Source organism: Scleropages formosus, chromosome 14, assembly GCF_900964775.1.
Source record: "Scleropages formosus chromosome 14, fSclFor1.1, whole genome shotgun sequence".
NCBI classification, from domain to species: domain Eukaryota; kingdom Metazoa; phylum Chordata; class Actinopteri; order Osteoglossiformes; family Osteoglossidae; genus Scleropages; species Scleropages formosus.
The window spans coordinates 10,087,779-10,104,149 of NC_041819.1; the positions used below are offsets into that span (position 1 = coordinate 10,087,779).

Here is a 16,371-nt window from a genome sequence, read left to right on the forward strand (position 1 = left end):
TATGGACAGTGAGCGAGTTACATATTGAGAGGTGTTGCTTGGTTAAAGAATTACATGACCTTTATTAACTGCTCCTCCAAATCAAAGTGGCTGTGAAGTAACCTTTCCATTGAGGAATTTTTTTTACAATGATTATTTTTTCTATCATCATTTTGGACCAATAGATGGTCCCACCAGTAATAAATGGATAAGTTGTTTGTCTTGAGGGGGTGCGGTGGCGCAGTGGGTTGGACCACAGTCCTGCTCTCCAGTAGGTCTGGGGTTCGAGTCCCGCTTGGGGTGCCTTGCGACGGACTGGCGTCCCGTCCTGGGTGTGTCCCCTCCCCCTCCAGCCTTACGCCCTGAGTTGCCGGGTTAGGCTCCGGTTCCCCGTGACCCCGTATGGGACAAGCGGTTCTGAAAATGTGTGTGTGTGTGTGTGTGTGTGTGTGTGTGCCAAGAGATGAAAATGTCAGTATATGTTTTATATTGTCGTTATTCATATTTTACAGACATTTCACTTAGACATATAAACTATGTCTTAATGAGTCAATAAGAAAGACCCTAGTCCTGGTCTGCTTTGAAGAAATTTTTTTATTTCTCAGTAGTGAGCATTAGGTTTAATTTGAATAATTGTGATAATTGAAATTTGGCATTTAAATTAATACAAGTTTGAACATGTTTCCAGTTGCAGGCACTAAACAAATGCAAACATATTGTTTTGTGCACTGAAATTTCCTGTTGGTCACAATTATTATTGAAAGGGGGGCATTTTTTTAATGTATGGTCTATGCTCCGCACACACGGGTTAAAGCAGCGCCGGGTAATCGCGGCCTAATTGGTCAGTAAAAGACGTCCAACGCCGGCTGTCTCAGTCTGATTGGTTAAGAGGAATCCAGTCTGGCGCGAATAGCCTCGGTTTGATTAGCCGGTAAGAAACAAGTCTAGTGCCGGTAGTTTCATTGTGATTGGTCGGCAAGAGTTTAATTCAGTGCCGTCTGTATGAGCTCTGTTGGTTGGCTAAGAATCAAATATAGCCCTAAATGCAGGCTGCGAGCGTTTTGATTGGCTGAAAGCGGAGGTACGGCCGTGGGCTGATGCCTTTCCTCATGAATATGTAGCATTTGCTCGCTGTTCCGTGTCTGGATCTGAAGCTCTTCGTTGCTGAAGACGGGATGTGCGTGTTTCTCCGTTATAGCTCGAGCTAATTTCGCTTCATAAAGTGGCTGGAAAATCTGCGCTGGATCACCGATCGACGCCGGCATAACCAAGTTGTAAGATTATGATATTATTTGTCTCTCTGTGCGCGAGATCATCTCAGAATGTAGTCGTGAACCGCAGGCGTGATTTTCCGTGTACATCGCCGTTACCGAAGATAGATTTTCAGATGAAAGATTCCGTAAAACGGTTTTTATCAATATTATCTCTGCCACCGCAGTATTTTACATGTGGCTAGCCGCCTAGCTACAGCATTTCACACCTTCCCGTTTAGAGACCAAGCGGACTCAATGACCTTCGTCTCGTTACCCCGACATAACATAAAAGACTAGTGACACTGAGTGGGGGAAAAAAAATGTAACCAAGTATTTCTTTTGTGTGTGTTTTCTTATTATTAGTGTCCTCTTACAGCTTGGGGTGGATAGCAACCGTTGGCTGACAGGGTGTGGAAACGCCCTTCTATACATACAAGAAGAGAAGAGCGGATGTGAGAACCTGACAGCGGCGATCAGGAACAAAGAAGAAAGACAGAAAGGGAGCTGTGCTGGACACGTTGTACAAAACTGCAACAACTGTATGGTCTCAACACCCATACGTGCGTGATCAGAAATTAATGATTTTGTGATCAGGAGCAAAAAGATCTGTCCTCGGTGGAACAGGTCGGCTGGACGTAACTAGAAGAAGCGCATGGTGTCGAGGCTCGTAGACGTGATCCGAAATCCGCTCCGCTGCTGCTGCCGCGAGTTGCCGACGTCGGGCTCTGTAGGGCTACAAGCTGCTTACTAAGGCGATTATAGAGGAATTTGAGTAGCTGTAGAGCCCTAGGCTGCTTGAAAAGGGAATCAGCCTGTGTTGCGTCCTCCTTACGGCTAGCTGGGGCACGCATCACTTTTCAAGAAGAGTGACGATCAAGCCCGCCGCTGTGCAATCCATATCCTTGCCAGAATGATGCAGCTATCCGATTCCCACAATCAGAAGAATTCTCTGTTCACCGCTATGAACCGATTCATTGGTGCTGTTAACAACATGGATCAGACGGTGATGGTTCCCAGTCTCTTAAGAGATGTGCCACTGGAAGAGGATAAGAATATTAGTCCCATCACACCCAGCAATGGGTCAGCCACGTACTTCTACAATGGCGACATGTACAGCTATTACGTCCTCCTGAAGTCTATTAGGAACGACATCGAGTGGGGAGTCCTGCAAGCAGACGACAGGAGAAAGGACAAAGTCGGCATAACTGGCCTAGAGATTTCCAGAATCGACCCAGAAAACGAAGATGAAGATCTGGAGAAACTCTTTCATTTTCATTTAAGCGGTCTGCACGCAGTCCTGTCCAAACTGACACGCAAGGCTAATACGCTCACTAACAGGTACAAGCAGGAGATTGGCATTGGGGGCTGGGGACACTAACAAAGCTCGCCCCCTTCGCTCAGTTAAAGTAACCTAGAAAATGAGGCCAACTACCTTTTTGCACTAATGGCTGCAGTTTATTGAATTAATTAGTCATGGAAAAGAGATTAATTTGTGCTGACCTTAAATTACTTCCCCTTAATATATTTGCACTAGGCTACTTCTGCTGTATCACAATAATGGTGTTGCTGGGAATCCATGGTTTGCATTCGAAGACATCAATTTAAAAGTGGTTGTGTGTGTGTATATTTGACTTGTGTAATTGAAAATCCAGTTGTTCCCAGTTAAATGTGCAATCACACAAAACAACTTAAAAACAAAAACCTGAATTTTTCTAGTGCAACAATGCAGGATCACAGTGAGTCACTGTGTAGCGGATACTACTGCTCATTAACGTAATCAAAGCTCTTGAGGAAATCCGAAGTAATACTGTAACGTTTATGAATTGTACATCTTCAAAAATCTATGACCTGGAATCTGATAGTTCTGTTGATTTCAATGAATAATGAAAGATTCCATGAGATGGTGTGACAAAGATGATGTTACTGATATTATAAAAATTTGTTTCACATATTATTGTTTATATGCAGTGCTGCTTGAACGTAGGTGAGCCTCTTCTGTCCCTTGGTTTTACCACAAAATTATTTAATCAGATATGCCTGAGTGCCTTTGTCTCATCTGCCATAATAGGTGTGTAATGATAAATTCAATATTTTGGTTTAGAGGGAATCGTGTGTGGTAGAAAAACGAAAGTAGTGCAGGTGCAAAAATAAGTGAACCCCAAGTTGTTGGTTAATCCAAGTAAGTAAGTAGAATCGTGTGTAAATCATATGTTTTATTGGTTTATTTTAGGATCTAAGATCTAGATTTTATAACTTTATTTTACGCAAGATTAATTGCCATCCCTACAGGGTTCACATACTTTCAAGCAGCACTGTGTGTATGTATATGTTATGTTTGTTTTCATAAATACTTGACTTCATGCTTAAAGTGTCTTATTTTTTGTCTTAAAGGGCTGTTTATTTTTGGTCTCTGATAGCAATTGCACTGTGCTCAACCAAAGTGCACAATGTTATTGAATATTAGAGCAAAGTTTTTGAAATGGTTATTTTTGCAATTGCAGAATTATTCTTAGAGTTTTGGGATTTAATGTTGCAGTTCTTACAAAATAAATGGGAGGATGTGATGCCCTGCTGTAAATTAAAAGTAATAACCAGTTAATAATTAACAATGTCAAAGATATAAATAAAGGATACTGACCTTGCCTCCCAAGCTTTGCCCAAGGTGTCAAACTGAGATTTACAAAAGTCAACAAAACATTTTTTCTGTAGGTGGGATTAATAATTTTATCACTATCCAGATAAAACTGTTGTTCAGGTATTGCTCTCTAGTGTTTCCTGACATCTTCTCAGCACCAATTATATCTTGAAACATTTTGTTCATATCTAGAATTATAAATGGAAAAACTGGTGAATAGTAAGTTAAAATTAATTCCAAAGTTGTTGTCCTGGATTTTTATTAAACTATGTTCAGCATAACTAATAAATCAAAGTTAATATAAGTGAAAAATGTATTAAAAATAATAGAAGGAAACCAGTCATTTCTTAGCTAAACAGAAGATGGATTAATTGATTTCGCCTTATAATGATCTGAAAAGGAGAGAAAAGTTGAAGTGTAAGCAGCCGCCTCGGTCGCATCCGAAAGCACCTTAATGCAGGTAAAGCAGAGACACTCCTTCATCGGGGCAGACTTGAAGGGATCACATCATGTGCAGCTGGACCACTTTTGATGATGCCAACAGCTTCTCAGCATCTTCAACGACTCATTGCCCTCAGTAGGACCAGCACAGAACGCACATGTTTTCCATGATGGATCACCAGCAGTCAACGCTATGAGGAAGTGGTAAAGTACCAGTATATTCTGTTTTATCAGTTTACCACACGCAATATAAGGCAACTGACAAGAAAATGAGAGATTAAAAATACGATTCTTAGATAAAATGGCAGTCACCATTAAACAACGGACACGAAAGCGGAAGGCAGTGCTGCTCCTCGCTGCACTCGTGGCGGTCTCGAGAATCGCGTTTTCACAGCGCGGCTCGTTTGTCCCTCTTCGCATCCCGTAGTAACTCGCTGTTAGCGTTCTCTCTGTTAAAAGGTGGCTAATAAACGTTGATTTACAGTTAGAAACTACTAACTGCATATTGTCAGCTGCAGTTTCATTAATGCAGATGCTGACGGCTGCAGATTTGTAAGTACAGATGACGAACGTTGCTGGATTTCAACTCGCTGTGAGAATAAAGGCCAATGCGGTGTCCAGTGCAGTGTGTATTAGTCAGCATGTTTGTATGTTGCTGTCATCGCAGCAGCGCCCATGGGCTCGGCCGCTTCGCCTGCTCATATGGCTCGTTTCTGCGGGTTTTCATTCCTGTCTGGGGGAGCAATGGTAAACTGGGTGGCTGATGAGTTGCAGTGTCTTACGGCAACTGATGAGCACAACAGACTGTCACTGTGTAAAGGATGACTGCTGTGTTTACACACACGCTGCTGTGTTTTGCCCTGCTGGCTGCCGTGTCGTCGTGTTTACTGCATCATAATGTCGGGGTATTTCACTTGACTTGGAAACCAGCGGTACCTTTTTTTTTTTTTCCGCCTTTTACTCAAATTAATTAACGCGCTTGTCATGTCAAACTGAGTGAGTGCATGAGGGGGGGGGATCAGCGCCCATTTTCAAACAATGATTACCTCAGAATTGGCGTGATGAGATGAGCCATTCATTGTTGTCCACGAAGTACGTGTGTCGAGTGAGTTTGTGTGAAGACTCCTTTCTGTCAGTCATTTGTGCTCTAAGTGTAACAAAGGGACCGGTGTTTGTGTGGCTCTGTTATGCCGTAATAATGCCGAGCGCGTGTGGAAATGGGAGGCCTCGATGGCGATAAGGCGCCCTTTGCTTGGGTGACGTCACATGGAGGCCTCCCATTTCCACACGCGCTCGGCATTATTGAGCCCAGCTGATGAAAGCTGCCTTCGCCCGCTCGTGTTCTTATTGATCCCAGAGCTGGAGGAGCAGCGTTTCGTTGAGGTCGGGCTGATGGAGCGCACGCTGTGAAACCGAGGTCAGGAGGGACGCGCTTTCAGCCTCCTGGCTGATGGTAAAGTGTCTCCAGTGTGTAAAAAGGTGGTATCTCTCAAGGATTTTCTGTTCATCACCCAAAGCAGGAAAAAGTGAGACATAGTCTATCTGTAAATTCTGAATAATACATGAACCTCGGTCCTTGTACGGGCTGTGTTGCTGTTTCGCGTTGCAATGCAGTTGTGTGGTTTTTCCCTTTTCCTAAACCGCAGTGCTGCCGAAGCAGGTTTACCCAAACGTGTCTGCGTACGGTACGGAGTCTCGGCTGTACGTTGTTTCACCGACGCGTTCCTTCTGTTTCCGATCATCTGTCGTAGTCGGACATTTTAATCCACTTGGGCTCAAAGAGGATGCGTTTGAAATCAAGAATCCCCCATCCCCCTTACAGTCATGAAGAACACACACACACACATATATATAATATATCATCTGAACCGCTTGTCCCATACAGGGTCGCGGGGAGCCGGAGCCTAACCCGGCAACACAGGGTGTGAGGGGGGACGGGCCACACCCGGGATGGGATGGCAGTCCATCGCAAGGCACCCTAAGCGGGATTCAAACCCCAGACCCACCAGAGAGCTGGACCCGGTCCAGCCCGCTGTGCCACCGCACCCCCCATCATGAAGAACAACCATTTTTAATAGGTGTTTTTGAAGAAAATACTTCACACTTTGCTACTCACCTTTTTTTTAAAAAAAAAAAAAAAAAAAAGGGGGGGGGGGGACCCAGACATCTATTGGTGAATCATTTTTAGTGACTCCCTTTACCCGCTAAATCACCAATCAATAAAAGCTTAATGCAGGCTCAATTTGTCTGCAGGTTAGGTTTATGGATTAGTTTTAATGTTCAGATACATCAAAATTAATGTGAAATTCCTTGAACTGAAAATGGGCTATCTCCACAAAGTTGTGTATTGTCAACATCTTGCCTCTTGTGTTATTAGAATTTGAATAATTAAAGTTCAGTTAAAAATGTTTGTCCTCACAAAAAGTCCTGATTTGAGACTTTGGGATGCAGGGAATCAGGGCACCGATGCATATCTTTCACATTACAGTGCCGTACATGTTTTCTACAGCAATGGGAAGGCGCATTTTTTTGTATCTTGTTACTGCTACATCTTGATTAACTGTGCTACCATGGTAGACTTACCGAATCCTCAAAAATTTGTCCAAAAGCAACAGGTTTTACTTATTTCTAAATCAATAAAATAACTGAGGGTGAGAAGTTACCAGGTAGCCATGAGTATGCAGGAAGGATTACGTTATATAAGAATGAAATTTATTTGAAGTGTTCCGACAGTATTCTTCGTACTGTGTTTCATGTAGCCTGTCAGTTTTATAGTTCTTTTTTTGATATTTCCTCTTTTGTCATCCCAGGTGTCTTTAAAAGTTGATCAAAAAGACCATAAACCCTAACAGAGCAGAGATCTAAACCTGAATAACTCTGCATGCTTTTTAATTGTGACATTGCCCCATGTTAATGACGTTTTTCACAGTTTCTTTTGTGAAAATGGTCTCGCTATACATTATTTTTTGATAAGCAAGACTTTTTCTGTCCTTATTAGTGTCGTAGAATGGACCAGGTAAGTGCCTTGCAGCTGACTGACTCGTGTAGCTCAATACAGCCTGAAAAGACTACATGGAGCTGCCAGGTGGACTCAGTGGCTGCAAGGTGATGGGTAGGTGTTGGGTGCAATGCCTGTTGGGCAATGATGAGGCAGATCTACATGGCTTAGATCTTGGCAATGAAAACTGGCTGTTGGAACATTGACTGTCGTCACTTTGGCAGGAAAGGAGCTGCAGCTTCTGTGGGAGGTTTTTTTTTTTTTTTTAAAAATGCAGCCTATATACAGCGTCTTACCTCCTTACACAGTGAGGCTTTTTGTTATGAGTCTTCTTGATGGAGTTCCCCATGTAGGGCAGAACGAGAACATGCTGAAGAGATTACATCTCTGGTCTTGCCTGGGAATGTTCGGGGAATCCCAGGAGGAGCTAGAGAGTCTTGCAGGGGAAAAGAAGTATGGTCTGTCGTGCTTGGCCTGTTGCCCCTGTAGTCGTCAAGATTGATCATGTTGAAAACGGGTAGATGGTTTGCTAATACTTAGAGCATTCTCACTCAGAAATGCAGCCTTACAATATTTGTGTTCAGGCTGAGAATTTAGCTATTTCACAAGATATTTTTGCTGAATAAATTGCATGGATTACAACCATGTAATCTCCTGTGAATAATTGCGAGGATTACAAAAAGATGACAAGAGAATGACTGCAGAGGTGGCAAATTGTAAACTCCCCCTCCCCTTAAAAGTTTGCCATGTCTTTGCAAGGCCCTGGTTTACTTCAGGTCATTTCTGATTGGATCAATAAGTGACGCACAAAAAGCTAATGCAGGAAAATTGAACTGCGTGCGCAGGCTGGACTTGGCCATTTTCAGCATTTCGTCGAAGATTTCGCATTCGGAGAAAAGCTTTAATGCTGGATGGTTAAAGTACATGTCTCAAAGCATTTGAGAGTTGTGTAGGTTCATGTCACGCTGTGTTTCCGTGGGCAGAGTGGACTTGTATGAAAATGTGGGGTGAGTGCTTGGGGCACGGTTCACTGAGGAGGATAATGGAACGGATTGTCAGTCTGAAGGACTCTGCTATGGCGTCTGGAGTATTGGGAGCTGCTTGTCTTGTCTGTTTGTTGCACCTGCTCTGAGCTGGGCCCTTCTTCCCCAGAACCCAGCCTTTGCCGCCTTGGACTCTCTGTTACCTGTGATCTGAATTCCCCACGAATGGCACCTTCGTGACTCAGTGATTGTTAGCGGCGTGCGGGGCTGTCCATGTGAAATCCATCCAGTCTTTCTTAGGCAACCGTTTCCAGGTCTTTGGGACAGGGTCACGAGGAGATGGAAGCACAGAGGGATCTGCAAGGATTTGTGCCGCCGACAGACCGCTGCCGCCAGACCCCAGAGCTCTGTGAGGATTTAGGCTTTTGCCGTTTGAAAGCCTTGCTTGAGTTGTTCTGATGACATTGCGAATCCGTGCAACCTTCTTCCTGTGGGGTGTTACAGGTGACTTCGTGGACAGTGCTGTGGCTGGTCAGTGTGTCATGAGAGCTCTCAATTCAGCTCAGCTTCTAATGCCAAGGAATCATTGTTGCTGTACATCTGCAGGCCAAAGTCATGTTTGTGACCTGTTTGTATTATTTGTGATTCCCCCCCCCCCCCCCCCCCCCCCCTTCAATTGATCAGGCAGGATTTTCTTTTGCAGAAACCTATAAAATTCAAAGTGTGTGTGTGTGTCTGTCTTGCTGGTCTGTGCCTTTGGTGATTAGTGAGGTGTGGTGTGGACGCAGATCCCAGGTGTGAGCTGAAAACCGGCAGCTCCGGTGCGGCGAGATGGCATTAAGGGGTTCCAGGCAGCTCTTTCATGTGTCACTGTTGAACGCTGCGTGCTCATTGTGTTCAGCTTGTTAAAACGGCTCCCCTTTTCTCTCGGCCTCCTCCCTCCCGGTGATCTGAAACGTGCAAAACTGCCGTGTTGTGCTTTCTCCGTGATCCCCGCTGTTTAACTAGGCGGCTTCAGAAAGCCTGGGAGCCAGAGAACAGATGAAGGGAGGGGAGCGGTGGGGTGTGGTGGTGGTGGTGGTGGTGGTGGTGGGGGGGCTTATTCTTGCCTCTGCAGACGCATGAGGCAGTGCTGTGACATCTCATCCCCAGCCAACCCTAGCAGCCCGGGACACATCAAGCTCACACCCCTGTGCTAAAGCAGATTACACAAGCATGTTACCTGAGACACCTCGGTGCTGGATCGGGGGGGCCTCAGACTCTCACCTTTGCTCGCAAGATGGACTTGCTGGGTCAGCGGAGGGGCTGGCCTGCCCACCAGTTCCCAAATCATCACTGCCGTACAGGGACCGGAGCAACTTCTCTCTCTCGCGCAGGCACACACGCTTACTGAGACTCAAAGCTGTAATTTTCCACAGAATCCACCCGCAACACCTCTACACATTTGCAGCACATCTCTTAAACCCAGCTGCCCCATGTGTGCTGTCGCACCTCTCCCTGTTAATTACACCTGTTAAAAAAGTGCTCTCAGCTACTTCTTCCAGACCCCCCCCCCACCTCGGGGGAGTCTGTGGAGCTGCACAGGTATGGCCCGTGTGCAGAGACGCGAATACCCTGCGTGCAGCGTGTTTGTAACCCTGAGCCGCAGGAAGGCGACGCATACGAAATAGTTCGGATGTCTGGGAGTAAGAGTGTACGATTGTTCCGCGTGTGAAACGCAGCTGTAATTCCTGCCGGATTCGCCCGCTCTCCTCGGCGTCCGTACCCGGCGCTGCGGATCACTCGCGCAGCTGGAACCGCCGCTCCCCAGCCCTCGTTTTCTGCCTAATTAGCTTTTAATTAACCCTTTAGCTTGGATCTGTGGGAATTCTCCCAAAGGCTCCCTGAAGCAGCAGCTCCCATTTCAACACTCAGCAGTGCATCTCTCTCTCTCACTCACTCACACACACACACACACACACACACACAAATGTTAATGTCTGCTCCAGGCAGCCAGGGCCAAAATAGTGAGTGCTCCCTTTTAATGGCTGTGCTCTTGCTGTCTGTCCGTCCCTCCATCTATCCGCTGTAACACCACCTATTCGGCACAAAGCGCACACTGTCGCTCCGCCACACCAGGTCTCCTTTCCAGACACACACCCGCTTCCTTTGGCTGCAGTGGCTTCGTATCCTGCAGTATCACCTTGGTGCTTTTTATTTCAATGTAAGCAACGCATCACTCGCACCCGAGTGCAGAGATGGGTTGCACTTTCGTACCCTTTGCGGAAATAAAGGAAAGTCCCAAGTGGTTCTTTTAGAAATGACTGGCTGGACTCCTGGGGGGGGGAAAAAAAAAAAAAGCCCACCAATTTATTATAAATACCAAGCAGTAGGGTTGCCACATTTAGTACACACAAAAACACCAAACCTGTAGGACCCCCCCCCCCCGTTGCCTTTACTTTCTCACTTTCTTTTGAAATGTACAGTATGCTAGTGGATCCAGCCTTATGCAAACAGCTAACGTAGCCTGTGCGTGAGAAAGGACGGCAACGCAGATGAGGAGCACTGCGATAATTAATTTATCGTGAGGTGCAGAGCCGTACCAAGTGCGCCGACACTCGGTGACGCGCTCCCGCTGTTTGCCAAGGCTTCCGCGGTCCATGCTGCCGCCGCCATGCCCGGCGGAAAGGGAGCCTCTCCTCCTGCCAACGTGCTCTTTTCTTTGTCCTTCGTCACACCTTCTGCTCGCCGGAGACTGCTCTGTTCCCCACGGATAGCAGACAAGCCGCACCAGTCGGGCTAAATTACCGCCGCAAGAGGACACTGTACCGTGACGGCGATCTTTACCGCACATGGCCTCAGCTGTGGCGCTCGGCATGGCCCTCGCCCTGACGGTCCGCTGGATGCGAGGCCTTTTGTTCCAGCCCCGTGGAATTAACTGTACCTAATTAAGCAGAAAATTGTTTTGTTCGAAACATTGAAATAAAATTGCGAGCGGTTCAAATTTCCTGTTAAAGGCGCGGCGGAGTCATTATGCTCCTTTTGGCAGAAGGCGGTGAAATCGAAGAGCACGCGTGTAGAATGGGGCGCGAAGAGAAGCGTGCGCCCTAGAGGGGGCTCTGGGTCGAGGGCCGTTGACAGCTCGGTAGCGTTCCTCTCGTGTGTTTCACGTGTCCCCTTACAGAGCGAGACGGGCAGGGTCTCGTCCTCGGTGGGTCGGACCGGCTCCGCTGAGGCCCACCTGCGACGCTCTCGCCTCCTGCCGTAAGAGTGCAGGACTGACGGCGACCGTCTCGGAGCCGCGCGGAATCCGCCGCTTCCTCGGCCAGGACCGGTGCCCGCGTGCGCAGCTCTCCGTCTCTGCGCGCACCCAGCGCTTCGGGGACGGAGCTCCACGTAGCTCTGTGTCGGTGGCATCCTTTTGTTCCCGTCGACTGGGCGCATCCAGAAAAAATACACATTTGTTTCCTTAGACTGTGTTGGCTTGAGCTGTGTCTGTTTTGTTATTTTAATCCTCAAATTTGAAATGAGAGAGCGGTTGGCTCACGCTTCTCTCCTAAAGAGCGCACAATCTGTTTTTCTGCAAAATGCAGACGCTTTTTTAAGAAAAAAAAAGGCATTCTGTGAGCTTTTCAAAATATGAATGTTCCTTTCTTGGGCTGCGTTAATTGCTGAAGTGCAGCGGGGAGGTGCTCTCCGTGTGAGCGCTCCGCCATCCTACGCGGCGGACGAGCCGACACGCGCGTCCTTGCCCTGTCTGCAACGGCGAGCCTGCGGACGGCACCTTTTGTCAGTGCTCGGCGAGGCCCAGGTGTGCCCGTCCCCCGCGGGCCGCCGGCGCGCCTCGTCCGCGGAGATGAAGGATTGCCGCGATAAAGAGAGCGCCCTTGAGACGCCGCCGAAGTCACGCCGTCGCCTTCCTCGCGTACAGCTATCGGGCCGAGTCCCAGCTCGCAGATGAGCGCTTACGAAGTCCGGGACTTTCACGGAGGGAAAGGATCCTGGGCTTTAACCCCCGGAGAAAGCAGCTAAGGTTTTGTCTTGCGACCTTCTTCAGGGTTTGTGACGGCCGGCCGACCTCACTTTTGCGACCCAGCTGCAATGCTACACCGTAGATAACTGATGATTTGAGAGTAAAACAAATGTTGATGGCTAAAAAGCAGCAAATGCTACATCAACCTTTATACAATGCTGGAAGAAGACTCCCCCCCCATGAAGGTGTTTAAGAGCGTGATCCTTCAGATCTGTTTTGTGTGTGATGGTTTTTGGAATGACTTCAGTTCTGTTCTGTTTTGTTTACACTTGAAGCCGTGGTTGGAGTCATGCTTTGCCTGTGAATCGGGGCTCCGTTGGAGGGTTACCGCGCGGCCACTCATCTGCCTCGCCAGGCAACCGTGGCTCTCGTGCCGCTCGGATGCTGCGCCGCCTGCCCTTCTGCGCCCGCCTCTCCGGGGACCGTCTGGACGATCCCGCAACCTCCGGCTTCTGGCTGCCGAGGACGGTTGCCCACCTGCTCCGGCCCGGCTGCGTGGCCCAGCTCTCCGCCGACCCTTCCACCTCTCACCCAGCGTCGACCCCACTTCCGCAAAGTGCTCCCGCGCTCAGCAGGGGCCCCTTTTATGGGCCTATAATTGCTTTATTATTTATAATTGCTGAGTCAAACACCAGCAGGCCTTCCCTGAGCTCTCATTATGGAGATGCTGCTCAGCTGCTCTGCACTTTAGGCCCGTATGTATGTCTCTTCCCGTTCCCGTGCGTCTGATCAGACCCCCCCCCCCCCCCGTGCAGCGACGTGCCCGCCCACCTCCTCGCAACCGAACCCCCCGCTGAGCCGCACCAGCGGTCACGCGCTGCTGCCGTGTCGCGCGGTCCTCCCGTAAACCCTGTCCGGCCCCACATGATAAATGGATTAATAGACGCAGTCACCTTGCAGCACTATTTATGGTTTGTGAAGGTTAACGTGAAGGAAATGTACCCTGGATGCGTCTACTGTAAGTGACTCGTTTGGACTCGAGCTGAATTTTCACAAGAGATCATTAGAGTACAGTTTGTTTCAAATTCCCTGTTCGGAAGGGTAAAAGGTTAAAAATGGACGGGCTTATTTTGCACGTGTCTATTTTAACAATTTTAAGAGTTGTGTGGTTTTTCTAGCCGGCCGTGGCCAACGTCTCCCCTCGAGCTGCTGTGAAACCTCTGCTGTGTTGTCGTGTCGCGTCGTGTTAGTTGTGAACGCAGGTGTACCGTAGTGGGAGTGTGGTGATGCTGGAAGTGGGGTGTGTGTGTGTGTGTGTGTGTGAGAGAGAGAGAGAGAGAGAGAGAGAGAGAGAGAGAGAACAGCACAGATGGCAGGATGTCGCTCACTGCCTCTCCTCTCCCCAGGGAACAAGAGCTACCCTCCTGGGAATGTCTCTCTCTCTCTCGCACACACACACACACGCAGAGCTCTGGCTGGCTATTCGGGAAAGCCTACGTCTGTAGAATGCAGAACAGAATCAGTCATACCGTCCTAATGAACACAGTTTGTCTTGCTTAAAATCAGAAGGAATACGCATGTGTGTGTTTTCCAGAAGGCCAGGTAAAGGCTCATGAGGGTTGGATGTGTTGGGTTGGTGTCCAGTACCACGCTCGCCTAGCGTCCTGTTGTGGTTTACTAGGTGGGCCACCCCACTCTGACCACCGTTGCTATCTGTCCCCTTTCCCAGATGCCTCCTGCAACCCTGCGTTCATCTCGCGTTCATTTACGTCCCCCGGTCTTCTGACGGCACACTTTGGATACTTTGAGGTTTGACTTAAATGGCCTTTGGTTATTATTCTTTCAATATAGCCTTTATTATACCTTGTTTTCGGGGGGGGTTTGCCTGGGTCCTGCTCTCTAGCAGGTCTGGGTTCGAGTCCTGCTTGGGGTACCTTGCAATGGACTGGCGTCCCATCCTGGGTGTGTCCCCTCCCCCTCCAGCCTTGTGCCTTGTGTTGCCGGGTTAGGCTCTGGTTTGCCGTGACCCCACTCGGGGTAAGCAGTTGTAGAGTGTGTGTGTGTGTGTGTGTGTGTGTGTGTGTGTGTGTGTGTGTGTGTGTGTGTGTGAGAAACTTTTTTGTTTTGGCATTGCATTGGTAAGCACAAATGTTTGTTTTCTGGATTTATGGTTTTAATGGTGATATGAAGGTGTAAATGAACTTTAACTTGCATCAGGTAGTAGTTGCTGCTTTTCGTGACGTGTCCTCCTGTAGCGCTCCTATCAGCATTTAAACACACAAATAAGAGCCCATCTCAGGGCGAGAGGCGAGCCCCGAATACAGCGGGTTCCAGAGCTGCGTGAATCGCCCCAGAAAATAATGGCCTGTTTCAGCTCCAGTCTCCCGTAGTGATCGTGCCCGTGGCATGATGGCTCTGCTAGCCGCAGAGCCAGAAACGGCACATGGTGGGCACTCGTTTCGTACGCAGCTCTGTGTGGAGCGCAGCGTCCATCGGAGAGGTGCTGGCACGCGCTCGGGGCTTCGGCCAGAGCGGTTGGTCTGAGCCAAGCTGCTCCGCAAGATGGACCCTGTCTGCCGCTGTCGAGAGCCTCGGGCGCTGAGGTGACCGCTCGAACCCGACGAACCCCGAGTGGCGGCTGCGGGAGAGGAGAGGCGCAAAGGGACGTAGCGGAAGGGCTGGAGACGGATGGCCGGTCACTCAAAGTATCACGGGTAAAGTTTAGTAACGCGCCCTTCGTTGCCTTGTGTTCAATAATCTCCAGTGATCACTCGGCGCTCCGCCACTTAAAAGCTGATGGCGTTTCGCTCGTTGCCAGCGCCTCTGCGCTCGGCTCAGCCTGCCCCCGAGAACGTCCGTTCAGGACACCTGGGGCTTCTTGTGTTTCTGCCTATTTGTCCAGAGCAGCTGGGCTCAAGATGCACACGATGCACGGAGAAACCTGTCCGCCCTTCGATCTCCGTGCGCTTCTGGTCCGCATACCCCCCTCCCCCGAGTCTCTTCGTTGGCAGCGAGGGCTGCGGATGGGACAGTATTCGGATGTGCGTGTCGTACCTAGAGCTGTTGTCTTCGGACTCAAAGGTTGTAAGTGCGAATCCCACCTCCAGCTGTAGTACCCTTCGGCAAGGTACTGCCCCTGCATTGTTCCGGGGGGGTCCTAACTGTATAAATGGGTAAATAATTGCAAGTACATTAACACTGTGAGTGGCTTTGGAGAAAACATCACACACACACTTTCTGAACCGCTTGTCCCACACGGGGTTGCGGGGAGCTGGAGTCTAACCCGGCAACACAGGGCACAAGGCCGGAGGGGGAGGGGACACATCCAGGGCGGGACGCCAGTCCGTCCCAAGGCACCCCAAGCGGGACTCGAACCCCAGACCCGTTGGAGAGCAGGATCCGGTCAAACCCACTGTGCCACTACACCGTACTGCTTTGGAGAAAAGCATCAGCTAAATGAATATATGTAAATGTCTTCACATGGTTCACAGGCGCTGAGAATTCGTCGGGATGAGCTTTGCTCCGGCACTACCGATTGTTTCACATGCTGCCCCCCCCGCTCAGCTTGAGCTGTCACGTGTGGCTGTGTGGTATGCTTTCTTTCGCACTAACTTCACACAACGAGAAGAACTGCACAGGAAAGGCACATCATAGCGCTTGTAGTTTGCTGTATGTGCAGTTTCGGAGCGTGCGGTCAAAAAAGGCGGCGTGCCTAACGCCCGGGCTCGGCGCGTTTACAAGTCCCAGGGCCAAAGGCGGATCGACATGAGCAACGCACGCCGTGCGTACGGTGACGTTTGATATGAAATATCCGCAGCTCGGCAGCCCGTTTGAGAAGTTCCGGTGCGGCGTGGAGCGAAAATGTCGTCCGAGTTTGTCATGCGTCGCGCCGTAGTTGTGGAGCAACGTTTGACCTCGGGGGGGGCTCCTCCGGTCGCTCCGGGCTCACAGGCCTGCGGGGGAGAGTCGGAACATGCGGGGTTAATTCTGTCGCTCCCCACACGCGCAGACCGAAGGGAGACGCCGCGGAGCCGAGGCGCTAATGAGCACGGAGAGGAAAGATGATCGTCTGGCCTCCTGCCGGGCCGCGCTGTGTCCTCCGGCTGATTGTAGACCGAGCTGCCAAGTCA

General features: G+C 49.1%; 1 protein-coding gene across 2 annotated transcripts; it reads left to right on the plus strand.

The window, feature by feature from the left end:
* The first annotated feature begins 1,069 nt into the window (after positions 1-1,069).
* LOC108920428 (mid1-interacting protein 1-B-like) lies at positions 1,070-4,021 on the plus strand. Of its 2 annotated transcripts, none has more exons than XM_018729172.2 (2): positions 1,070-1,253; positions 1,596-4,021. In XM_018729172.2, the coding sequence occupies exon 2, from the start codon at positions 2,143-2,145 to the stop codon at positions 2,608-2,610; it is 468 nt and encodes a 155-aa protein (XP_018584688.1). In that variant the 5' UTR covers positions 1,070-1,253; positions 1,596-2,142; the 3' UTR covers positions 2,611-4,021. The 2 variants fall into 2 exon arrangements, with proteins under 2 accessions (XP_018584688.1, XP_018584690.1); XM_018729174.2 differs by having other exon boundaries at positions 1,609-4,021.
* Positions 4,022-16,371: the final 12,350 nt, after the last annotated feature.